Source organism: Tinamus guttatus, unplaced genomic scaffold (genome assembly GCF_059628265.1).
Source record: "Tinamus guttatus ecotype Peru unplaced genomic scaffold, ASM5962826v1 Tinamus_guttatus_pri_ptg001696l, whole genome shotgun sequence".
Classification (NCBI taxonomy): domain Eukaryota; kingdom Metazoa; phylum Chordata; class Aves; order Tinamiformes; family Tinamidae; genus Tinamus; species Tinamus guttatus.
Genome location: NW_028290230.1, coordinates 4,365 through 29,960, shown reverse-complemented (window position 1 = coordinate 29,960; position 25,596 = coordinate 4,365). Strand labels below are relative to the sequence as shown.

The following is a 25,596-nucleotide window of genomic DNA, read 5'->3' as shown; positions in this document are numbered from 1 at the left end:
ATGCCGGACGCCGACCCCCGCCTGGACCCCGGCCGCTGGGCGGGGCCTTCCCCCGGCCCCGCCCCCGCGGGGCGCCGCCCCCGCGCCAGCCCCGCCCCCGCGGCCGAGGCCCCGCCCCCCCGGCGGGGCTTCTGGCGCCGATTGGGCGGCTGCTGCGGCTGCTGCCGCCGGGGGCCCCCCCACGTGGGACCCCCCCCCGGGGGAGGTCCCGGGCCAGAGACCCCCCCAGCCCCTGCGCCCCGGTGAGTTTTGGGGCCAAAAACCCCCGTTTCGGGCAAAAAAACGCCAAAAAACGCCCCCGATTTACCCAAATTGGCCGTTTCGAGGAGCCCCCTCAAGGCGGTTTCGAGGAGCCCCTCAAGGCAGTTTCATGGCGCCCCTTTCCCGTCCCGACTCCCCCCATCCAGTCTCAGCACCATTTTGGGGCCAAAAACCCCCGTTTCGGGCAAAAAAATGCCAAAAAAGCCCAAAAATCACCCAAAGCGGCGGTTTCGAGGAGCCCCCTCAAGGTGGTTTCGTGGCGCCCCTTCACCCCCCACAAAATCCCATCCCAACCCCCCCATCCAGGCTCATCACCATTTTGAGGCCAAAACGCCCCATTTGGGGCAAAAAAGGCAAAAAAAAAAAAAAAAAAAAGCCCCCAAATTACCAAATTGGTAGTTTCAAGGCCCCCCCCCCCCCCCGGCGGTTTCGTGCCCCTCCCCTTCCTATCCCATCCCCCCCCCCGCCATTGTATCCCCACACCCCCCCTCTTCCCCCTTTTGGGGCAAAAAAGGCCTCTTTTGGGCAAAAGATGCCCCCAAATGACCTAAAATTGACGGTTTCGAGGCCCCCCCAAAACACATTTTTGGGTCATTTTAGGGGTTCCCGGGGTCACATTCACGTGGGGGTTTCACCCCCCAACTCCCCCTTTCCCCCCGCACCCCCTCCCGCCACCATCTTGCCCCTCCCTGACCGAAACCCACCATATTGGACCTCAAAATGACGGTTTCGAGGCCCCCCAAAATGGGATTTTTGGGGATTTGGGGGTCATAGAGAGAGGGGATCTCACCCCCCACCTCCCCCTTTCCCAATGCACCTCCTCCCGCCGCCATCTTGCCCCTCCCTGACCCAAACCTGCCATATCGGACCCCAAAATGACGGTTTCAAGGCCCCCCAGAACACATTTTTGGGTCATTTTGGGGGTTCCTGGTGTCACATTCACATGGGACTTTCACCCCCCAACTCCCCCTTTCCCCCTGCACCCCTTCCCACCGCCATCTTGCCCCGCACCCCCCTCCCTGACCCAAAATCACCATATTGGACCCCAAAATGACGGTTTCAAGGCCCCCCAAAACACATTTTTGGGTCATTTTGGGGATTTCCAGGATCATATTCACATGGGACTTTCACCCCCCAACTCCCCCTTTCCTCCCCCACCCCCTCCCGCCGCCATCTTGCCCCTCCCTGACCGAAGTCTGCCATATTGGACCCCAAAATGACGGTTTCAAGGCCCCCCAAAATGGGATTTTGGGGGGATTTTGGGGCATTTTGGGGTCATAGAGACACGGGGCTTTCACCTCCCAACCCCCCCTTTCCCCCCACACCCCCTCCCACCGCCATCTTGCCCCGCACCCCACTCCCTGACCCAAAATCACCATATCGGACCCCAAAATGACGGTTTCAAGGCCCCCCAGAACACATTTTTGGGTCATTTTGGGGGTTCCCGGGGTCACATTAACACGGGGGTTTCACTCCCCACCTCCCCCTTCCTCTCTGCACCCCCTCCCGCCGCCATCTTGCCCCTCCCTGACCCAAACCCGCCATATCGGACCCCAAAATGACGGTTTCAAGGCCCCCCCAAAATGGGATTTTGGGGCATTTCAGGGGATTTTGGGGTCATAGAGACATGGGACTTTCACCCTCCAACTCCCCCTTCCTCCCTGCACCCCCTCCCGCCGCCATCTTGCCCCGCACCCCACTCCCTGACCCAAAATCACCATATTGGACCTCAAAATGATGGTTTCAAGGCTCCCCAAAACACATTTTTGGGTCATTTTGGGGGTTCCCAGCATCATATTCACATGGGACTTTCACCCCCCAACTCCCCCTTTCCCCCTGCACCCCCTCCCACCGCCATCTTGCCCCTCCCTGACCCAAACCCGCCATATCGGACCCCAAAATGACGGTTTCAAGGCCCCCCAAAATGGGATTTTGGGCCATTTCAGGGGATTTTGAGGTCATAGAGACATGGGACTTTCACCCCCCACCTCCCCCTTCCTCCCTGCACCTCCTCCCACCGCCATCTTGCCCCTCCCTGACCCAAACCCGCCATATCGGACCCCAAAATGACGGTTTCAAGGCCCCCCAAAACACATTTTGGGTCATTTTAGGGGTTCCTGGGGTCACATTCACATGGGACTTTCACCCTCCAACTCCCCCTTTCCTCTCCCACCCCCTCCCACCACCATCTTGCCCCTCCCTGACCCAAACCCGCCATATTGGAACTCAAAATGACGGTTTCAAGGCCCCCCAAAATTGATTTTTTGGGGATTTTGGGGTCGTAGAGACAGGGGATCTCACCCCCCACCTCCCCCTTTCCCAATGCACCCCCTCCCGCCGCCATCTTGCCCCTCCCTGACCGAAGTCCGCCATATTGGACCCCAAAATGACGGTTTCAAGGCCCCCCAAAACACATTTTGGGTCATTTTAGGGGTTCCCGGGGTTGCATTAACACGGGGGTTTCACTCCCCAACTCCTCCTTTCCTCCCGCACCCCCTCCCACCGCCATCTTGCCCCTTCCCCCCAAACCAGACCCCAAAATGACGGTTTCAAGGCCCCCCAAAACGCCGTTTTTTTGGCCTTTCGGGGTATTTCGGGGCGCCGGTTTCACCGGCCCGGGTCCCCCCCAGGCCTGCTGGCCCCCCGGGGCCTGGTGGTGGGGTCGCCGTCGGACCGGGCCGCCCACCGCACGGCCGAGTTCGCGTGCGGGGCCTTCGTGGCGCGCCGGGGTCAGTCCTTCGGGCTCCGGGTGCTGCTGCCCCGGCCCTTCCGGCCCGACGAGGACGCCCTGTGCGTGGAGCTGACGCTGGGTAATTAACGGGGCGCTAATTGGGGGGTAATTAGGGGATGGGGGGGTAATTAGGGGTTGGGGGGTAATTAGGGGTTGGGGGTATTTGGGGGCTGGGGGGGAATTAGGGCTTGGGGGTATTGGGAGACTGGGGGGTATTTGGGGCTGGGGGGGTATTTGGGGGCTGGGGGGTATTTGGGGGGTTGGGGGGTATTTGGGGGCTTAGGGGGTATTTGGGGCTTTGGGGGGGTATTTGGGGCTGGGGGGTAATTAGGGCTCTGGGGGTTAATTGGGGATGGGGGGTAATTAGGGCTTGGGGGGTAATTAGGGGCTGGGGGTAATTAGGGGCTGGGGGGAATTAGGGGCTTTGGGGGGTAATTAGGGGCTGGGGGGTATTTGGGGGGCTAGGGGGTAATTAGGGCTCTGGGGGTTAATTGGGGATGGGGGGTAATTAGGGGCTGGGGGTAATTAGGGGCTGGGGGGGAATTAGGGGCTTTAGGGGGTAATTAGGGGCTTTGGGGGGTAATTAGGGGCTGGGGGGTATTTGGGGGTTGGGGGGTATTTGGGGCCTGGGGGGTATTTGGGGTTGGGGGTATTTGGGGGGCTAGGGGGTAATTAGGGCCCTGGGGGTTAATTGGGGATGGGGGGTAATTAGGGCTTGGGGGGTAATTAGGGGCTGGGGGTAATTAGGGGCTGGGGGGGAATTAGGGGCTTTGGGGGGTAATTAGGGGCTGGGGGATATTTGGGGGGCTAGGGGGTAATTAGGGCTCTGGGGGTTAACTGGGGATAGGGGTAATTAGGGGTGGGGGGGTAATTAGGGGCTGGGGTAATTAGGGGTGGGGGTAATTAGGGGCTGGGGGTAATTAGGGGCTTTGGGGGGTAATTAGGGGCTGGGGGGTATTTGGGGGTTGGGGGTATTTGGGGGGCTAGGGGGTAATTAGGGCTCTGGGGGTTGAATTGCAGATGGGGGGGAATTAGGGGTGGGGGGTAATTAGGGGCTGGGGGTAATTAGGGGCTGGGGGGGAATTAGGGGCTTTGGGGGGTAATTAGGGGCTGGGGGGTATTTGGGGTTGGGGGTATTTGGGGGGTTGGGGGGTATTTGGGGCCTGGGGGGTATTTGGGGGGCTAGGGGGTAATTAGGGCTCTGGGGGTTAATTGGGGATGGGGGGTAATTAGGGGTGGGGGTAATTAGGGGGCTGGGGGGTAATTAGGGGCTGGGGGGTATTTGGGGCTGGGGGGTATTTGGGGTTGGTGGTATTTGGGGGGCTGGGGGTAATTAGGGCTCTGGGGTTGAATTGGGGATGGGGTAATTAGGGGTGGGGGGTAATTAGGGGCTGGGGGGTATTTGGGGCTGGGGGGTATTTGGGGGGTTGGGGGGTATTTAGGGTTGGGGGTATTTGGGGGGCTAGGGGGTAATTAGGGCTCTGGGGGTTAATTGGGGATGGGGGGTAATTAGGGCTTGGGGGGTATTTGGGGGCTGGGGGGGTAATTAGGGGCTTTGGGGGGTAATTAGGGGCTGGGGGGGGAATTAGGGCTTGGGGGTATTGGGAGACTGGGGGGTATTTGGGGCTGGGGGTATTTGGGGGGCTAGGGGGTAATTAGGGCTCTGGGGGTTAATTGGGGATGGGGGGTAATTAGGGCTTGGGGGGTATTTGGGGGCTGGGGGGGGTAATTAGGGGTTGGGGGTAATTAGGGGCTGGGGGGGAATTAGGGCTTGGGGGTATTGGGAGACTGGGGGGTATTTGGGGCTGGGGGGTATTTGGGGACTGGGGGGTATTTGGGGGCTTAGGGGGTATTTGGGGCCTGGGGGGTATTTGGGGTTGGGGGTATTTGGGGGGCTAGGGGGTAATTAGGGCTCTGGGGGTTAATTGGGGATGGGGGGGATTAGGGGCTGGGAGTAATTAGGGGCTGGGGGGAATTAGGGGCTGGGGGGGTAATTAGGGGCTTTGGGGGGTAATTAGGGGCTGGGGGTATTTGGGGACTGGGGGGTATTTGGGGCCTGGGGGGTATTTGGGGTTGGGGGTATTTGGGGGGCTAGGGGGTAATTAGGGCTCTGGGGGTTAATTGGGGATGGGGGGTAATTAGGGCTTGGGGGGTAATTAGGGGTGGGGGGTAATTAGGGGCTGGGGGGTAATTAGGGGCTTTGGGGGGTAATTAGGGGCTGGGGGGGTAATTAGGGGGCTTAGGGGGTATTTGGGGACTGGGGGGTATTTGGGGGCTGGGGGGTAATTAGGGGGTGGGGGTAATTAGGGGGATGGGGGTAATTAGGGCCCTGGGGGCTAATTAGGGGCTGGGGGGTAATTAGGGGACTGGGGGATATTTGAGGGCTGGGGGGTAATTAGGGGGATGGGATAATTAGGGGAATGGGGGTAATTAGGGGAATGGGGGTAATTAGGGGCTGGAGGGGGCCCATGGGCCTGTATATATATAGGGGGGGTTATGACATCATAGCCACCCCGATGACGTCATCACCCCATGACGTCACCCCCCCCAGGCCCCACCCCCCAGGTGGCCAAGGGCACCCACATCCTCATCCCGCTGGGGGGGGAGTCGCCCACGGGCTGGACGGCCGAGGAGGAGGGGGCGGAGCCGGAGGGGGCGGGGCCCGGCGACGGCCCCGCCCTCCGCGTGCGCCTGGCCCCGCCCCCCGACGCCCCCGTGGGGCGGTACCGGCTGAGCGTGAAGACGCGGACGGCGGCCGGGGAGTTCGCGGCGCCGTTCGGGGACGACGATGACGTCATCCTGCTCTTCAACCCATGGTGCCCCGGTGAGGAACGGCGGTTTCCAGGCTCCCCATAGCGAGAAACGGCGGTTTCGAGACTCCCCATAGCAAGAAACGGCGGTTTTGGGGCACTCCATAGTGAGAAACGGTGGTTTTGGGGCACCCTATAGTGAGAAATGGTGGTTTCGAGGCTCCCCATAGCGAGAAACGGCGGTTTCGAGACTCCCCATCCCGAGAAACGGCAGTTTCAGGGTGCCCCATAGCGAGAAACGGCAGTTTTGGGGTGCCCTATAGTGAGAAATGGCGGTTTCGAGGCTCCCCATAGCGAGAAACGGCAGTTTTGGGGTGCCCTATAGTGAGAAATGGCGGTTTCGAGACTCCCCATCCCGAGAAACGGCAGTTTCAGGGTGCCCCATAGCGAGAAACAGCGGTTTTGGGTTGCCCTATAGTGAGAAATGGTGGTTTCGGGGTGCCCCATAGCGAGAAACGGCAGTTTCGAGACTCCCCATCCCGAGAAACGGCAGTTTTAGGGCGCCCCATAGCGAGAAACGGCAGTTTTGGGGTGCCCTATAGTGAGAAATGGTGGTTTCGGGTATCCCCATGGTGAGAAATGGCAGTTTCGGGGTGCCCCATGGTGAGAAATGGCGGTTTCGGGGTGCCCCATGGTGGAGAATGGGGAGTTCGCGGCGCCGTTCGGGGACGACGATGACGTCATCCTGCTCTTCAACCCATGGTGCCCCGGTGAGGAACGGCGGTTTCGAGGCTCCCCATCCCGAGAAACGGCAGTTTCAGGGCGCCCCATAGCGAGAAACGGCAGTTTTGGGGTGCCCTATAGTGAGAAATGGCGGTTTCGGGGCTCCCCATAGTGAGAAATGGCAGTTTTGGGGTGCCCTATAGTGAGAAATGGTGGTTTCGGGGTGCCCCATAGCAAGAAACGGCGGTTTCAGGGTGCCCCATAGTGAGAAATGGCGGTTTCGGGGCTCCCCGTGGTGAGAAACGGCAGTTTAGGGGCTCCTTGTAGTGAAAAACGGCGGTTTCGGGGCTCCCTACGACGGCGAACGGAGGTTTTGGGGCTCCCCATGGCAAGAAATGGCGGTTTCGGGGCTCCCCACGGTGAAAAAATGCATTTTCAGGGCTCTTTGGGGTGAAAAATGGCAGTTTCGGGGCTCCCCATGCCCAGAAACCATTTTTGTCGGTTTCCAGGCCCCCCAAAACCCCCTTTTTTTGGCGTTTCGGGGCTTCCCAATGTCCGTTTTTCGCGGGGTTTTCGCCCAATCGGGTGCGGGGACCTCGGGGGTTGGGAGGTCACCATGTTGGGGACCCCCCCAGATGACCTCGTTTACATGGAGAAAACCAGCGACCTCAACGAATACGTCCTCAACGAGACCGGCCGCATCTTCTACGGCACCGAGGCCCAGATCGCCGAGCGCTCCTGGAACTACGGGCAGGTACCCTCACCCCGGCAGACCCCAAAACACCTCTTTTTTCCCCCAAAAAATCACCCGGGGACCCCCAAAAACCCAAGGTGGCACCTCCAAAATCCTGGAGGAACCGCCCAAAAACCTCCAGTTTGAGCTCAAAATGAGCAAACGGGTGGAATTAACCCCAAAATCCACTCTCTAAAATATGGAGGGGGACCTGAAAGACACTAAAGACCCCAAAATAGGTCTCCAAAATGAGTAGAAACGCCCCAAAAAGGTGGTGTCCCCCCATAAGGACCACGAGGAACCTCAGGAGAAGGTCTCCGGAGTGGCTTTTTTGGGGTGAATTGGGGCCAATTTGGGTGTTTTTGGCCCCATAGTTCGAAGCCGGCGTCCTCGAGGCCTGTCTCTCCATCCTGGACCGGCGCGGGATGCCCCACGCGGCCCGGGGGGACCCCATCATGGTGGCCCGGGTGGTGTCGGCCATGGTGGGTGTCGATTTTGGGGGGAATTCTGGGGGTTTCGGGGCGGGATCGGGAGGTTTCGGGGCTTCCTGGGGGGTTTTGGGGGGGATCTTGGTGGGTTTGGAGGGTTTCCCGATGGGTTTTGGGGGTTCCCATTGGGTTTTGGGGGGTTCCCGTTGGATTTTGGGGCTTCCCGTTGGGTTTTGGGGGTTCCCGTTGACTTTTGGGGGGTTCCCGTTGGGATACGTTGGGTTCCCGTTGACTTTTGGGGGGTTCCCATTGAATTTTGGGGGTTCCCATTGGATTTTGGGTGGTTCCCGTTGGATTTTGGGTGGATCTCGTTGAGTTTTGTTGGGTTCCCGTTGACTTTTGGGGGGTTCCCGTTGGATTTTGGGGTTTCCCGTTGGATTTTGGGGGTTCCCGTTGGGTTTTGGGTGGATCTCGTTGAGTTTTGGGGGGTTCCCGTTGAGTTTTGGGGGGTTCCCATTGGATTTTGGGGGGTTCCCATTGGATTTTGGGTGGTTCCCGTTGGGTTTTCTTGGGTTCCCGTTGACTTTTGGGGGGTTCCCATTGGATTTTGGGGGTTCCCGTTGGGTTTTGGGTGGATCTCGTTGAGTTTTGTTGGGTTCCCGTTGACTTTTGGGGGGTTCCCATTGGATTTTGGGGGTTCCCATTGGATTTTGGGGGTTCCCATTGGGATTCGTTGGGTTCCCGTTGACTTTTGGGGGGTTCCCGTTGGATTTTGGGAGTTCCCGTTGGATTTTGGGGGTTCCCGTTGGGTTTTGGGGGTTCCCGTTGGGTTTTGGGTGGATCTCGTTGAGTTTTGTTGGGTTCCCGTTGACTTTTGGGGGGTTCCCGTTGGATTTTGGGGGTTCCCGTTGGATTTTGTTGGGTTTCCGTTGGGTTTTGGGGGGTTCCCATTGGATTTTGGGGGTTTCTCATTGGGTTTTGGGTGGATCTCGTTGAGTTTTGTTGGGTTTTCATTGGGGTTTCTTCAGTTCCCGTTGACTTTTGGGGGGTTCCCATTGGATTTGGGGGGTTCCCGTTGGGTTTCAGGTGGATCTCGTTGGGTTTTGTTGGGTTCCTGTTGGATTTTGTTGGGTTCCCGTTGGGTTTTGAGGGTTCCTCATTGGATTTTGAGGGTTCCTCATTGAGTTTTGAAGGTTTCCCATTGAGTTTTGAGGGTTCCTCATTGAGTTTTGAAGGTTCCTCATTGGATTTTGAGGGTTTCTGTTGGGTTTTGGGTGGATCTCAATGGGTTTTGGGTGGTTCCCATTGAGTTTTGGAGGTTCCTCAATGAGTTTTGAGGGTTCCTCATTGGATTTTGAGGGTTCCTCATTGAGTTTTGAAGGTTCCTCATTGAGTTTTGAGGGTTCCTCATTGAGTTTTGAGGGTTCCTCATTGAGTTTTGAAGGTTCCCCATTGAGTTTTGAGGGTTCCTCATTGGATTTTGAGGGTTCCTCATTGAGTTTCGAAGGTTCCCATTGAGTTTTGAGGGTTCCTCATTGAGTTTTGAAGGTTCCTCATTGAGTTTTGAGGGTTCCTCATTGAGTTTTGGAGGGTTCCCCATTGAGTTTTGGGGGTTCCTCGTTGAGTTTTGAAGGTTCCCCATTGAGTTTTGGGGGTTCCTCATTGAGTTTTGAAGGTTCCTCATTGAGTTTTGAGGATTCCTCATTGAGTTTTGAGGGTTCCTCATTGGATTTTGAGGGTTCCTCATTGAGTTTTGAAGGTTCCTCATTGAGTTTTGAGGGTTCCTCGTTGAGTTTTGAGGGTTCCTCATTGAGTTTTGAGGGTTCCTCCTTGAGTTTTGAAGGTTCCTCATTGGGTTTTGGGGGTTTCTGTGGGGTTTTGGGTGGATCTCATTGGGTTTTGGGTCCTTCCCATTGAGTTTTGGAGGTTCCTCAATGAGTTTTGAGGGTTCCTCATTGAGTTTTGGAGGTTCCTCATTGAGTTTTGAAGGTTCCTCATTGGCTTTTGGTGGCTCCTGTTGGGTTTTGGGTGCTTCCCGTTGAGTTTTGAGGGTTCCTCGTTGAGTTTTGAGGGTTCCTCCTTGAGTTTTGAGGGTTCCTCCTTGAGTTTTGAAGGTTCCTCATTGGGTTTTGGGGGTTTCTGGTTGGGTTTTGGGTGGATCTCATTGGGTTTGGGGTCCTTCCCATTGAGTTTTGGAGGTTCCTCAATGAGTTTTGAGGGTTCCTCATTGAGTTTTGAAGGTTCCCATTGAGTTTTGGAGGTTCCTCATTGAGTTTTGGAGGTTCCTCATTGAGTTTTGAGGGTTCCTCGTTGAGTTTTGAAGGTTCCTCATTGAGTTTTGAAGGTTCCCCATTGAGTTTTGAGGGTTCCTCATTGAGTTTTGAAGGTTCCTCGTTGAGTTTTGAGGGTTCCTCATTGGCTTTTGGTGGCTCCTGTTGGGTTTTGGGTGCTTCCCATTGAGTTTTGGAGGTTCCTCATTGAGTTTTGAGGGTTCCTCGTTGAGTTTTGAGGGTTCCTCATTGAGATTTGAAGGTTCCTCATTGGGTTTTGGGGGTTTCTGTTGGGTTTTGGGTGGATCTCATTGGGTTTTGGGTCCTTCCCATTGAGTTTTGGAGGTTCCTCATTGAGTTTTGGGGGTTCCTCATTGAGTTTTGAAGGTTCCCATTGAGTTTTGAGGGTTCCTCATTGAGTTTTGAGGGTTCCTTATCGAGTTTTGAAGGTTCCTCATTGGGTTTTGGGGGTTTCTGTTGGGTTTTGGGTGGATCTCATTGGGTTTTGGGGGTTTCTGTTGGGTTTTGGGTGGATCTCATTGGGTTTTGGGTCCTTCCCATTGAGTTTTGGAGGTTCCTCAATGAGTTTTGAGGGTTCCTCATTGAGTTTTGAAGGTTCCCCATTGAGTTTTGAGGGTTCCTCATTGGATTTTGAGGGTTCCTCATTGAGTTTTGAAGGTTCCCATTGAGTTTTGAGGGTTCCTCATTGAGTTTTGAAGGTTCCTCATTGAGTTTTGAGGGTTCCTCGTTGAGTTTTGAGGGTTCCTCATTGGATTTTGAGGGTTCCTCATTGAGTTTTGAGGGTTCCTCATTGGCTTTTGGTGGCTCCTCTTGGGTTTTGGGTGCTTCCCGTTGAGTTTTGAGGGTTCCCCATTGAGTTTTGGGGGTTCCTCATTGAGTTTTGAAGGTTCCTCATTGGGTTTTGGGGGTTTCTGTTGGGTTTTGGGTGGATCTCGTTGGGTTTTGGGTGCTTCCCATTGAGTTTTGGAGGTTCCTCAATGAGTTTTGAGGGTTCCTCGTTGAGTTTTGAGGGTTCCTCATTGAGTTTTGAAGGTTCCCATTGAGTTTTGGAGGTTCCTCATTGAGTTTTGGAGGTTCCTCATTGAGTTTTGAGGGTTCCTCATTGAGTTTTGAGGGTTCCTCATTGGGTTTGGGGAGTTTCTGTTGGGTTTTGGGTGGATCTCATTGGGTTTTGGGGGTTTCTGGTTGGGTTTTGGGTGGATCTCATTGGGTTTTGGGTCCTTCCCATTGAGTTTTGGAGGTTCCTCAATGAGTTTTGAGGGTTCCTCATTGAGTTTTGAAGGTTCCCATTGAGTTTTGAGGGTTCCTCATTGAGTTTTGAAGGTTCCTCATTGAGTTTTGAGGGTTCCTCATTGAGATTTGAAGGTTCCTCATTGGGATTTGGGGGTTTCTGTTGGGTTTTGGGTGGATCTCAATGGGTTTTGGGTGCTTCCCATTGAGTTTTGGAGGTTCCTCAATGAGTTTTGAGGGTTCCTCATTGAGTTTTGAAGGTTCCCATTGAGTTTTGAGGGTTCCTCATTGAGTTTTGAGGGTTCCTCGTTGAGTTTTGAGGGTTCCTCATTGGGTTTGGGGAGTTTCTGGTTGGGTTTTGGGTGGATCTCATTGGGTTTTGGGTCCTTCCCATTGAGTTTTGGAGGTTCCTCAATGAGTTTTGAGGGTTCCTCATTGAGTTTTGGAGGTTCCTCATTGAGTTTTGAGGGTTCCTCATTGGCTTTTGGTGGCTCCTTCTGGTCACTTCTCATTGGCCTCCGGGCCCTCCCGCGGTCTCCTCGGCCGATCCCGTTGGCCCTTCCTCCTCATTCCGTTGCCGCCCTCGCAGGTCAACTCCCTGGACGACAACGGGGTCCTGGTGGGCAACTGGACGGGCAACTATTCCCAAGGGACCAACCCGTCGGCGTGGGCCGGTTCCGTGGACATCCTCCGCTCCTACCACGCCACGGGGGCCCCCGTGCGCTACGGCCAATGCTGGGTCTTCGCCGGCGTCATGACCACGGGTGAGGACCCCCAATGGGGACACTTGGGAGGCCTCCTGAGATGCCGGTTGGCCCTTTTTTTGCTCGTTTTTTGCCCGATTTTGCCCGTTTTTGCGCCGTTTTTGCGTCAATTTTGCCCGTTTTTGCGCCGATTTTTCCCGTTTTCGCACGTTTTTGCCCCCGTGACGTCATCCGACGTCACGTGACGTCATCCCCCCCCCCAGTCCTGCGCTGCCTGGGGCTGCCCACGCGCACCGTCACCAACTACAACTCGGCGCACGACACCGACGTGTCGCTCACCACCGACATCTACTTCGACGAGGCCATGAAGCCCCTGGAGCGCCTCAACACCGACTCCGTCTGGTACCACCATAGACCCGCTTGGGGCCCCATTGGGGTTTGGGGGGTCCCCGTTGGGTTTTGGATGGTTCTCGTTGGGTTTGGTTGGGTTCTCGTTGGGTTTGGTTGGGTTCTCGTTGGGTTTTGTTGGGTTTTTGTTGGGTTTGGGTGGTTCCCGTTGGGTTTTGGGTGGTTCTCGTTGGGTTTTGGGTGGTTCTCGTTGGGTTTTTTTGGGTTCTCGTTGGGTTTGGTTGGGTTCTCGTTGGGTTTTGTTGGGTTCTTGGTGGGTTTGGGTGGTTCCCGTTGGGTTTTGGGTGGTTCCCGTTGGGTTTGGTTGGGTTCTCGTTGGGTTTTTGTTGGGTTTGGTTGGGTTCTCGTTGGGTTTTGTTGGGTTCTTGGTGGGTTTGGGTGGTTCCCGTTGGGTTTTGGGTGGTTCCCGTTGGGTTTTGGGGGTCCCCGTTGGGTTTTGTTGGGTTCTTGTTGGGTTTCGTTGGGTTCTTGTTGGGTTTTGGGGGTCCCCGTTGGGTTTTGGGGGGTCCCCGTTGGGTTTTGGATGGTTCTTGTTGGGTTTCGTTGGGTTCTTGTTGGGTTTTCAGGAGGTCCTATTGGGTTTTGTTGGGTTCTCGTTGGGTTTGGTTGGGTTTTGTTGGGTTCTCTTTGGGTTTTGTTGGGTTCTTGGTGGGTTTTGGGTGGTTCCCGTTGGGTTTTGTTGGGTTCTCATTGGGTTTGGTTGGGTTCTCGTTGGGTTTTGTTGGGTTCTTGGTGGGTTTTGGGTGGTTCCCGTTGGGTTTTGGGTGGTTCTCGTTGGGTTTTGTTGGGTTCTCGTTGGGTGTTGTTGGGTTCCCGTTGGGTTTTCTGGGGTTCCCGTTGGGTTTTTTGGGTTCCCGTTGGGTTTTGTTGAGTTCCCGTTGGGTTTTGTTGGGTTCCGTTGGGTTTTGGGTGGATCCCGTTGGCTTCCGTTGGGTTCCGCTCGATTCCCGTTGACTTCCGGTGGCTTCTTGGTGGCTTCGGGTGACCACTCTGCCCCGGGGGGCCCCGGATGAGCTCGGCCCGGTCCATACGGCCCCATCCCGGTCCATACGGCCCCGTCCCGGTCCATACGGCCCCATACGGCCCCATCCCGGCAGGAACTTCCACGTCTGGAACGACTGTTGGATGAAGCGGCCCGACCTGCCCAGCGGCTACGACGGGTGGCAGGTCCTGGACGCCACCCCCCAGGAGACCAGCAGCGGTAGGGCGGGCTATACGGGGCCATACGGGGCCATACGGGGCCATATTGGCCCACATGGGGAGCTATGGGGCTGTTGGGGGCCATAAGGGCCCTATTTTGGGCCACACAGGTCCAACCTGGCTATACGTGTCTATACTGGCCCATAGTGGGCCACACTGGTCCCTACCACTCCATACTGGTCTATACTGGGCCATATTGGCCCATATGGGGAGCTATGGGGCTGTAGGGGGCTATAAGGTCCCTATATTGGGCCATCCTGGCCTATGTTGGTCCATACTGGCCTATACTGTCCTATATTGGCCTATGCGGCTCCATACTGGTTTGTTGTCATCCATTGAGTCTATGCTGGTCCATACTGGTCTATGTTGGTCCATAGTGGTCTATGTTGGTCCATACTGGTCTATGTTGGTCCATAGTGGTCTGTGTTGGTCCATAGTGGTCTATGTTGGTCCATAGTGGTCCACAGTGGTCTATGTTGGTCCATAGTGGTCCATGTTGGTCCATACTAGTCTGTGTTGGTCCATACTGGTCTATGTTGGTCCATAGTGGTCTGTGTTGGTCCATATGGGTCCATGTTGGTCCATACTGGTCCATGTTGGTCCATACTGGTGTGTGTTGGTCCATACTGGTCTATGTTGGTCCATACTGGTCCATACTGGTCTATCTTGGCCCATATTGGTCCATACTGGTCCATACTGGTTTATGTTGGTCCATAGCGGTCTATGGTGGTCCATACTGGTCCATAGTGGTCTATGTTGGTCCATACTGGTCCATACTGGTGTACGTTGCTCTATAGTGTTCTATGTTGGTCTATGTTGGTCCATACTGGTCCATACTGGTCTATGTTGCTCTATAGTGTTCTATGTTGGTCTATGTTGGTCCATACTGGTCCATACTGGTCTATGTTGCTCTATAGTGTTCTATGTTGGTCTATGTTGGTCCATACTGGTGTACGTTGCTCTATAGTGGTCTATGTTGGTCCATACTGGTCCATACTGGTCCATGTTGGTCCATACTGGTCCATACTGGTCTATGTTGGTCTATAGTGTTCTATGTTGGTCTATCTTGATCCATACTGGTCCATACTGGTGTACGTTGCTCTATAGTGGTCCATACTGGTCTATGTTGGTCCATACTGGTCTATGTTGGTCTATAGTGGTCTATGTTGGTCCATACTGGTCCATACGGGTCCCCGCAGGGCTGTTCTGCTGCGGGCCCTGCTCGGTGACGGCGGTCAAGAACGGCGAGGTCTTCCTCAAGTACGACACCCCCTTCGTCTTCGCCGAGGTCAGGGGGGCGTGGCCTGGGCCAGGGGGCGGGGCTAAGGACATGGGGGCGGGGCCTGGGGCGGGGGAGTGGCCTGGAGCGGGGGGGGAGCGGGGGGGGGTTGGGGCTAAAGGGGAACCCCCCCCAGGCAGGGAGGGGCATTGGGGGCGTGGTCATATAATAGGGGTGGGCTATGCAAATAGAATGGGGGCGTGGTCTATGTAAATGAAGAGGCGTGGCCAGCGGGCCTTAAAGGGGCCATGGAGGCTCCCAATAGGGGTTGCTTGGGGCCAGGGGGAGGGCGGGGAAGGGAGGGCGGGGCCATGCAAACGAGGGGGTGCACTATGCAAATGTAGGGGTGTGGTTATTCAAATGAGGTGGGCGTGGTCAAAGGGCCTCAAAGGGCCACGGGGGCTCCCACTAGAGGTTGGAAAGGAGGGCGGGGACGGGTAAATGAAGGTGGGGTTATGCAAATGAGGGGGCGTGGCTATTCCAACGAGGTGGGCGTGGCCAGAGGGCCTTAAAGGGGCCGCGGCAGCTCTGTAGGGGCGGAGGAAAGGAGGCCAACAGCACCCAAGGGAAAGGGGGCGGGGGCGGGGAATGAAGGGTGGGGCTATGCAAATGAAGGTCGCAGCCATGCAAATGAGGGGGGCGTGGCCGCAGGTGAACAGCGACAAGGTGTACTGGCAGCGGCAGCCCGACGGCGGCTTCGCCGTGGTGCACGTGGAGGAAGGCGCCATCGGGCGCCGCATCAGCACCCTGGGCGCCGCCTCCGGCGCCCGATTGGACATCACCGACCAGTACAAGCACCCCGAGGGTGAGGCCACGCCCCCCCGGAGGCCACGCCCCCCCCCCCGTATATGGCTCCGCCCCTAACCCCCAGGCCGACCCAGTGGATGAGCCTTGGCGCTAGTGACTGGTCAATGGCTTTGGAGGCCTCCTATTGGTCAAGCCGTGACCTTAGACCCCTCCCATTGACCAACCCTTGCCCCCATTGGCCAACCATGACCCCAGACTCCTCCCATTGACCAACCCATGACCCAGACCCCTCCCATTGACCAGCCCTTGACCCCATTGGCCAACCCATGACCTCAGACCCCTCCCATTGGCCAACCCATGACCCTAGACCCCTCCCATTCACCCATCCATGACCCCCATTGGCCAACCCATGACCCCAAACCCCTCCCATTGACCAACCCATGACCCCATTGACCAACCCATGACCCTAGACCCTTCCCATTGACCAGCCCTTGACCCCATTGACCAACCCATGACCCTAGACCCTTCCCATTGGCCAACCCATGACCCCATTGACCAACCCATGACCCCATTGCCCAACCCATGACCCCATTGACCAACCCATGACCCCAGACCCCTCCCATTGACCAACCCATGACCCCATTGGCCAACCCATGACCCTAGACCCCTCCCATTGACCAACCCATGAGCCCATTGACCAACCCATGACCCCATTGACCAACCCATGACCCCAGACTCCTCCCATTGGCCAACCCATGACCCTAGACCCCTCCCATTGACCAACCCATGACCCCAGACTCCTCCCATTGGCCAACCCATGACCCTAGACCCCTCCCATTGACCAACCCATGACCCCATTGACCAACCCATGACCCTAGACCCCTCCCATCGACCAACCCATGACCCTGGGCCCAACCCATTGACCAACCCATGACCCCATTGGCCAACCCATGACCTCAGACCCCTTCCATTGACCAACCCATGACCCAGACCCCTCCCATTGACCAACCCATGACCCTAGACCCTTCCCATTGGCCAACCCATGACCCCATTGACCAACCCAAGACCCCATTGACCAACCCATGACCCCATTGCCCAACCCATGACCCCAGACCCCTCCCATTGGCCAACGCATAAGCCCCGCCCCCCTCCCCAGGCTCGGAGGAGGAGCGCCGCGCGGTCGCCACGGCGACGGCCCACGGCTCCCGCCCCCGCTCCGGGGCCACGCCCCCCTCGGGGGAGGTGGCGGTGACGGCGGAGGCGGGGCCGGCGGTGGCGGGGGCGGAGCTGGAGCTGCGGGCGGTGGCCCGGAACAGGGGGGCGGAGCCTCGGACCCTGCGGCTCCGCCTGGCGCTGGCCCCGCTCCGCTACACGGGGGTGGCCGGGGCGACGTTCCGGCAGGAGCAGCACAAGAGGGTCCTGCCCCCCGGACAAGGTGACGGACACAATTCCCGTTCCCCATTCCCGGATCCCAGGGCCCCATTCCCGTTCCCCATTCCCATTCTCCATTCCCATTCCCGGGTTTCTTTCCCCATTCCTGGACCCTTTTCCCCATTCCCAAGCCCCTTTCCCCATTCCTGGATCCCTTTCCCCATTCCTGGACCCCATTCCCATTCCCGGCTCCCTTTCCACATTCCCAGCTCCCTTTCCCCGTTCCCGGCTCCCTTTCCCCATTCCCGAGCCCTTTTCCCCATTCCCGGATGCCCCTTTCCCCATTCCCGGGCCCCTTTCCCCATTCCCAGACGCTCCTTTCCCATTCCCGGATGTGTCCCCATTCCCATTCCCAGACCCCATTCCCATTCCCAGACCCCATTCCCCTTCCCGAACACCCCATTCCTAGACCCCATTCCCCTTCCCGAACACCCCATTCCTAGACACCCCATTCCCATTCCCGTTTCCCCATTCCCATTCCCGAACATCCCATTCCCATTCCCAGACACCCCGTTCCCCTTCCCGAACACCCCATTCCCAAACACCCCATTCCCATTCCCAGACCCCATTCCCATTCCCATTCCCCTTCCCAAACACCCCATTCCCATCCCCATCCCCATCCCCATCCCCATCCCCATTCCCATTCCCATTCCCATCCCCATCCCCATCCCCATTCCCATTCCCCATTCCCATTCCCAAACGCCCCATCCCCATTCCCATTCCCATCCCCATCCCCATTCCCATCCCCATCCCCATTCCCATCCCCATTCCCGTTCCCATCCCCATTCCCATTCCCATCTCCATTCCCATTCCCATCCCCATCCCCATTCCCATTCCCATTCCCATTCCCAAACGCCCCATCCCCATCCCCATCCCCATTCCCATCCCCATCCCCATTCCCATCCCCATTCCCATCCCCATCCCCATTCCCGTTCCCATCCCCATTCCCGTTCCCATCCCCATTCCCGTTCCCATCCCCATTCCCATTCCCATCCCCATTCCCATTCCCATCCCCATTCCCATCCCCATTCCCATTCCCATCCCCATCCCCATCCCCATTCCCATCCCCATCCCCATTCCCATTCCCATCCCCATCCCCATCCCCATTCCCATCCCCATCCCCATTCCCATCCCCATTCCCATTCCCATCCCCATCCCCATCCCCATCCCCATTCCCATTCCCATCCCCATTCCCATTCCCATCCCCATCCCCATCCCCATCCCCATTCCCATCCCCATCCCCATCCCCATCCCCATCCCCATCCCCATTCCCATTCCCATCCCCATTCCCATTCCCATCCCCATCCCCATTCCCATCCCCATCCCCATCCCCATCCCCATCCCCATTCCCATCCCCATTCCCATCCCCATCCCCATCCCCATCCCCATCCCCATCCCCATCCCCATTCCCATTCCCATTCCCATTCCCATCCCCATCCCCATCCCCATTCCCATTCCCATCCCCATCCCCATCCCCATCCCCATCCCCATCCCCATTCCCATCCCCATTCCCATCCCCATTCCCATCCCCATTCCCATCCCCATCCCCATTCCCATCCCCATCCCCATCCCCATCCCCATTCCCATTCCCATCCCCATCCCCATTCCCATCCCCATTCCCATTCCCATTCCCCTTCCCAAACACCCCATTCCCATTCCGATTCCCCATTCCCGAACTCCCATTCCCATTCCCAGCGGACACGGTGACCATGACGATTCCGTACCGGGAATACGGCCCCCACGTCGGGGACCGGGACGCGCTCCGGCTCACGGTGTCCGGGATGGCCTCCCGGTCCCCATTCCCATTCCCATTCCCATCCCCATTCCCATTCCCCATTCCCATCCCCATCCCCATCCCCATTCCCATTCCCCATCCCCATCCCCATCCCCATTCCCATCCCCATTCCCATCCCCATTCCCATTCCCATCCCCATCCCCATCCCCATCCCCATCCCCATTCCCATTCCCATCCCCATTCCCATCCCCATTCCCATCCCCATTCCCATCCCCATCCCCATCCCCATTCCCATCCCCATTCCCATCCCCATCCCCATCCCCATCCCCATCCCCATTCCCAAACACCCCATTCCCATTCCCAAACACCCCATTCCCATTCCGATTCCCCATTCCCGAACTCCCATTCCCGTTCCCAGCGGACACGGTGACCATGACCATTCCGTACCGGGAATACGGCCCCCACGTCGGGGACCGGGACGCGCTCCGGCTCACGGTGTCCGGGACGGCCTCCCGGTCCCCATTCCCATTCCCATTCCCATTCCCATTCCCATCCCCATCCCCATCCCCATCCCCATCCCCATCCCCATTCCCATTCCCATTCCCATCCCCATTCCCATCCCCATCCCCATTCCCATCCCCATCCCCATTCCCATCCCCATCCCCATCCCCATCCCCATCCCCATTCCCAAACACCCCATTCCCCTTCCCAAACACCCCATTCCCATTCCGATTCCCCATTCCCATTCCCCCATTCCCGTTCCCAGCGGACACGGTGACCATGACCATTCCGTACCGGGAATACGGCCCCCACGTCGGGGACCGGGACGCGCTCCGGCTCATGGTGTCCGGGACGGCCTCCCGGTCCCCATTCCCATCCCCATTCCCATTCCCATCCCCATCCCCATCCCCATCCCCATCCCCATCCCCATTCCCATCCCCATTCCCACCCCATCCCCATTCCCATCCCCATCCCCATTCCCATTCCCATCCCCATTCCCATTCCCATTCCCCATTCCCAAACACCCCATTCCCATTCCGATTCCCCATTCCCATTCCCCCATTCCCGTTCCCAGCGGACACGGTGACCATGACGATTCCGTACCGGGAATACGGCCCCCACGTCGGGGACCGGGACGCGCTCCGGCTCACGGTGTCCGGGATGGCCTCCCGGTCCCCATTCCCATTCCCATCCCCATTCCCATCCCCATCCCCATCCCCATTCCCATTCCCATCCCCATTCCCATCCCCATTCCCATCCCCATTCCCATTCCCATCCCCATCCCCATCCCCATCCCCATCCCCATCCCCATCCCCATTCCCATCCCCATCCCCATTCCCATCCCCATTCCCATCCCCATTCCCATCCCATCCCATCCCCATCCCCATTCCCATTCCCATTCCCATCCCCATCCCCATCCCCATTCCCATCCCCATCCCCATCCCCATCCCCATCCCCATCCCCATCCCCATTCCCATCCCCATCCCCATCCCCATCCCCATTCCCATCCCCATTCCCATTCCCATCCCCATTCCCATTCCCATCCCCATCCCCATCCCCATCCCCATCCCCATTCCCATCCCCATTCCCATCCCCATCCCCATTCCCATCCCCATTCCCCATCCCCATTCCCATTCCCATCCCCATCCCCATCCCCATTCCCATCCCCATTCCCATTCCCATCCCCATCCCCATTCCCATCCCCATTCCCATCCCCATTCCCATTCCCATCCCCATCCCCATCCCCATCCCCATTCCCATCCCATTCCCCATTCCCATCCCCATCCCCATTCCCATCCCCATCCCCATTCCCATCCCCATCCCCATTCCCATTCCCATCCCCATCCCCATCCCCATCCCCATTCCCATCCCCATCCCCATTCCCATTCCCATCCCCATTCCCATCCCATCCCCATTCCCATCCCCATTCCCATCCCCATCCCCATCCCCATTCCCATCCCCATCCCCATCCCCATCCCCATCCCCATCCCCATCCCCATTCCCATCCCCATCCCCATCCCCATTCCCATCCCCATCCCCATCCCCATTCCCATCCCCATCCCCATCCCCATCCCCATTCCCATCCCCATTCCCATCCCCATCCCCATCCCCATCCCCATCCCCATCCCCATCCCCATCCCCATCCCCATTCCCATCCCCATTCCCATTCCCATCCCCATTCCCATCCCCATTCCCATCCCCATCCCCATCCCCATCCCCATTCCCCTTCCCAAACACCCCATTCCCATTCCCCATTCCCATTCCCATTCCCCCATTCCCATTCCCAGCGGACACGGTGACCATGACCATTCCGTACCGGGAATACGGCCCCCACGTCGGGGACCGGGACGCGCTCCGGCTCACGGTGTCCGGGATGGCCTCCCGGTCCCCATTCCCATTCCCATTCCCATTCCCAAACACCCCATTCCCATTCCCATTCCCCATTCCCGAACTCCCATTCCCGTTCCCAGCGGACACGGTGACCATGACCATTCCGTACCGGGAATACGGCCCCCACGTCGGGGACCGGGACGCGCTCCGGCTCACGGTGTCCGGGACGGTGGAGGAGACGGCCCAGGCGGTGGCCACGGAGCTGCGGATCCGCCTGCGGACGCCGGATCTCACCCTCACGGTGCGGACGGGAACGGGAAATTCCCGGATCCCGGGGCCATTCCCGGATCCCAGGACCCCTTCCCACATCCTGGAACACTTCCCGGATCTCTGGGGCCATTCCCAGATCCCTTGGGCCCTTCCCGCATCCCTGGGACCCTTCCTGGATCCCTGGGACCTTCCCGCATCCCAGGGCCCCTTCCCGGATCCCTTGGGCCATTCCCGGATCCCTTGGGCCATTCCCAGATCCCTGGGACCCTTCCTGGATCCCTTGGGCCATTCCCAGATCCCAGGGCCATTCCCAGATCCCTGGGACCTTTCCCGGATCCCTTGGGCCATTCCCGGATCCTTTGGGCCCTTCCCACATCCCTGGGACCATTCCCGGATCCCAAGGCCCTTTCCCGGATCCCTTGGGCCATTCCCAGATCCCTTGGGCCATTCCCAGATCCCTGGGACCCTTCCTGGATCCCTGGGACCCTTCCCACATCCCAGGGCCCTTCCCAGATCCCTTGGGCCATTCCCAGATCGCTTGGGCCCTTCCCACATCCCTGGGACCATTCCCGGTTCCCAAGGCCCTTTCCCGGATCCCTTGGGCCCTTCCCGGATCCCTTGGGCCCTTCCCGGATCCTTTGAGCCATTCCCAGATCCTTTGGGCCCTTCCCAGATCCCTTGGGCCATTCCTGGATCCCAGGGCCCCTTCCCGGATCCCTTGGGCCATTCCCAGATCCCTGGGACCCTTCCTGGATCCCTGGGACCTTCCCGCATCCCAGGGCCATTCCCAGATCCCTTGGGCCATTCCTGGATCCCAGGGCCTCTTCCCAGATCCCAGGGCCCATTCCCGCATCCTGGGGCCCCTTCCCACATCCCATGGCCATTCCCGGATCCCTGGGATCTTTCCCAGATCCCGGTTCCCTTCCCGAATCCCAAATCCCGGTTCCCTTTCCCGAATCCCGAATCCCGAATCCCGGTTCCTTTCCTGAATCCCGAATCCCGGTTCCTTTCCCGAATCCCGAATCCTGAATCCCGGTTCCTTTCCTGAATCCCGAATCCCGGTTCCCTTCCCGAATCCCGGTTCCTTTCCCGAATCCCGAATCCCGAATCCCGAATCCCGGTTCCCTTTCCCACATCCCGAATCCCGAATCCCGGTTCCCCTTCCCGAATCCCGGTTCCCTTTCCCGAATCCCGAATCCCGCATCCCGGTTCCTTTCCCGAATCCCGCATCCCGAATCCCGGTTCCCTTCCCACATCCCGAATCCCGCATCCCGCATCCCGGTTCCCTTCCCAAATCCCGAATCCCGCATCCCGAATCCCGAATCCCGGTTCCCGCCGCAGCCGCTGGCCCCGGCCGTGGTCGGCCAGGAGCTCCCGATCCAGGTGGTTTTCCAGAACCCGCTCCCGGAGCCGCTCAAGGGCACCGTGTTGCGCATGGAGGGATCCGGCATCTCCTGCCCCAAACCCGTGGCCGTGGGGTGAGCGCGGGGACCGGGAAGGGGCCCCGGAGTCCGGGAATGCCGTTTTTCCCATTGCCAAATAGGGAGCCATTGAAATCCCCATAGGGAGCCCCTTGCCAAATAGTGAGCCATGGGGAGCCCCATAGGGAGCCCCTGCCAAATAGGGAGCCATTGGGAGCCCCATAGGGAACCCCTGCCAAATAGGGAGCCATTGGGAGCCCCATAGGGCCCCTCTGCCACATAGTGATCCATTCGGATCCCCACAGGGCCCCCATTGCCAAATAGTGATCCATTGGGTTCCCCATAGAGGTCCCTTTGCCAAATAGTGAGCCATTAGGATCCCCATAGGGCTCCCCTGCCACATAGTGATCCATTGCCAAATAGTGATCCATTGGCTTCCCCATAGAGGGTCTCCTGCCAAATAGTGATCCATTGGGTTCCCCATAGGAACTCCCCTGCCAAATAGGGAGCCATTGGGAGCCCCATAGAGGTTCCCTTGCCAAATAGTGATCCATTGGGTTCCCCATAGAGGGTCTCCTGCCACATAGTGATCCATTGGGATCCCCAGACCCCCCTGCCACATAGTGATCCATTGGGATCCCCATAGGAACTCCCCTGCCACATAGTGATCCATTGGGATCCCCATAGGAACTCCCCTGCCACATAGTGATCCATTGGGATCCCCATAGGGCCCCCCTGCCAAATAGTGATCCATTGGGATCCCCATAGGGTCCCCATTGCCACATAGTGATCCATTGGGATCCCCATAGGGCTCCCCTTGCCACATAGTGATCCATTGGGATCCCCATAGGAACTCCCCTGCCACATAGTGATCCATTGGGATCCCCATAGGGCCCCCCTGCCAAATAGTGTTCCATTGGGATCCCCATAGGGTCCCCATTGCCACATAGTGATCCATTGGGATCCCCATAGGGCTCCCCTGCCACATAGTCATCCATTGCCAAATAGTGATCCATTGGCTTCCCCATAGAGGGTCTCCTGCCAAATAGTGATCCATTGGGTTCCCCATAGGAACTCCCCTGCCAAATAGGGAGCCATTGGGTTTCCCATAGAGGTTCCCCTGCCAAATAGTGATCCATTACTATCCCCATAGAGGTTCCCTTGCCAAATAGTGAGCCATTAGGATCCCCATAGGGCTCCCCTGCCACATAGTGATCCCTTGGGTTCCCCATAGAGGGTCTCCTGCCAAATAGTGATCCATTGCCAAATAGTGATCCAATAGGATCCCCATAGGGCTCCATTGCCACATAGTGATCCATTGAGTTCCCCATAGAGCTTCCCTTGCCACATAGTGATCCATTGGGATCCCCATAGGGTTCCCCTTGCCACATAGTGATCCATTGGGATCCCCATAGGGGTTCCCCTGCCAAATAGTGATCCATTGCCAAATAGGGAGCCATTGGGATCCCCATAGGGACCCCATTGCCACATAGTGATCCATTGGGATCCCCATAGGGTCCCCATTGCCAAATAGTGATCCATTGTGATCCCCATAGAGCTCCCCTTGCCACATAGCGATCCATTGGGATCCCCATAGGGTCCCCATTGCCACATAGTGATCCCCATAGGGTTCCCCTTGCCACATAGTGATCCATTGGGATCCCCATAGGGCTCCCCTGCCACATAGTGATCCATTGGGATCCCCATAGGGCTCCCCTGCCACATAGTGATCCATTGGGTTCCCCATAGGGCCCCCCTGCCACATAGTGATCCATTAGGATCCCCATAGGGTTCCCCTTGCCACATAGTGATCCATTGGGATCCCCATAGGAACTCCCCTGCCAAATAGTGATCCATTGCCACATAGTGATCCATTCAGTTCCCCATAGAGCTCCCCTTGCCACATAGTGATCCATGGGGTTCCGGGAAGGGGCCCTGGCATCCGGGCGCTGACGGAGGGGGCGTGTCCCGGCAGGCGCGTGGGCCCCGCCCAGGCCGTGAGGCTCCGCCCCCTGGTGGTGCCGCTCCGGCCCGGCCGGCGCCGCCTGGTGGCCGCCCTGGAGAGCTCCCGCCTGGGCCCCGTCCACGGGAGCCTCGTCCTGGACGTCGCCGCCGGGAATGCCGGGAATGCCGGGAATGCCGGGAGCGCCGGGAGCACCGGGAGCCCCCCCCGGAGGAGGCGGCCCGGCCGCCGGGGCCCCCGCGCGGCGCCGGCGGGAAGCACCGGGGGGTGATGGGAGGGGGTTGGGAGCCATTGGGAGGCATTGGGAGCCACTGGGATCCACTGGGAGCCATTGGGAGTCATTGGGATCCATTGGGAGTCGTTGGGATCTATTGGGAGTCGTTGGGATCTATTGGGAGTCTTTGGGAGCCATTGGGAGCCATTGGGATATATTGGGAGTCATTGGGAGCCATTGGGAGTCATTGGGAGTCCTTGGGAGCCATTGGGATTCATTGGGATCTATTGGGATCCATTGGGAGTCATTGGGATCTATTGGGAGCCATTGGGATCCATTGGGAGTCGTTGGGATCTATTGGGAGTCTTTGGGAGCCATTGGGAGCCATTGGGAGCCATTGGGATCTATTGGGAGCCATTGGGAACCATTGGGAGCCATTGGGATCCACTGGGATCCACTGGGAGCCATTGGGAGTCATTGGGAGCCATTGGGATTCATTGGGATCTATTGGGAGCCATTGGGAGTCATTGGGATCTATTGGGAGCCATTGGGAGCCATTGGGAGCCATTGGGAGCCATTGGGAGTCATTGGGATCTATTGGGAGTCATTGGGAGCCATTGGGAGCCATTGGGATCTATTGGGAGCCATTGGGATATATTGGGAGCCATTGGGAGTCATTGGGATCCATTGGGAGTCGTTGGGATCTATTGGGAGTCTTTGGGAGCCATTGGGAGTCATTGGGAGTC

At 58.0% G+C, this 25,596-nt stretch overlaps 1 protein-coding gene across 1 annotated transcript; it reads left to right on the top strand.

The window, feature by feature from the left end:
* Positions 1 to 24,907, top strand: LOC148590130 (protein-glutamine gamma-glutamyltransferase K-like). Its single transcript, XM_088539447.1, is given in 15 exon segments — positions 1 to 171; positions 173 to 242; positions 2,892 to 3,071; positions 5,544 to 5,816; positions 7,101 to 7,219; positions 7,573 to 7,680; positions 11,737 to 11,911; positions 12,115 to 12,253; positions 13,357 to 13,460; positions 14,659 to 14,747; positions 15,390 to 15,543; positions 16,642 to 16,920; positions 21,123 to 21,283; positions 22,594 to 22,730; positions 24,649 to 24,907. Coding segments are annotated over 15 exon segments (2,418 nt in total).
* The last annotated feature ends 689 nt before the right edge of the window (positions 24,908 to 25,596 follow it).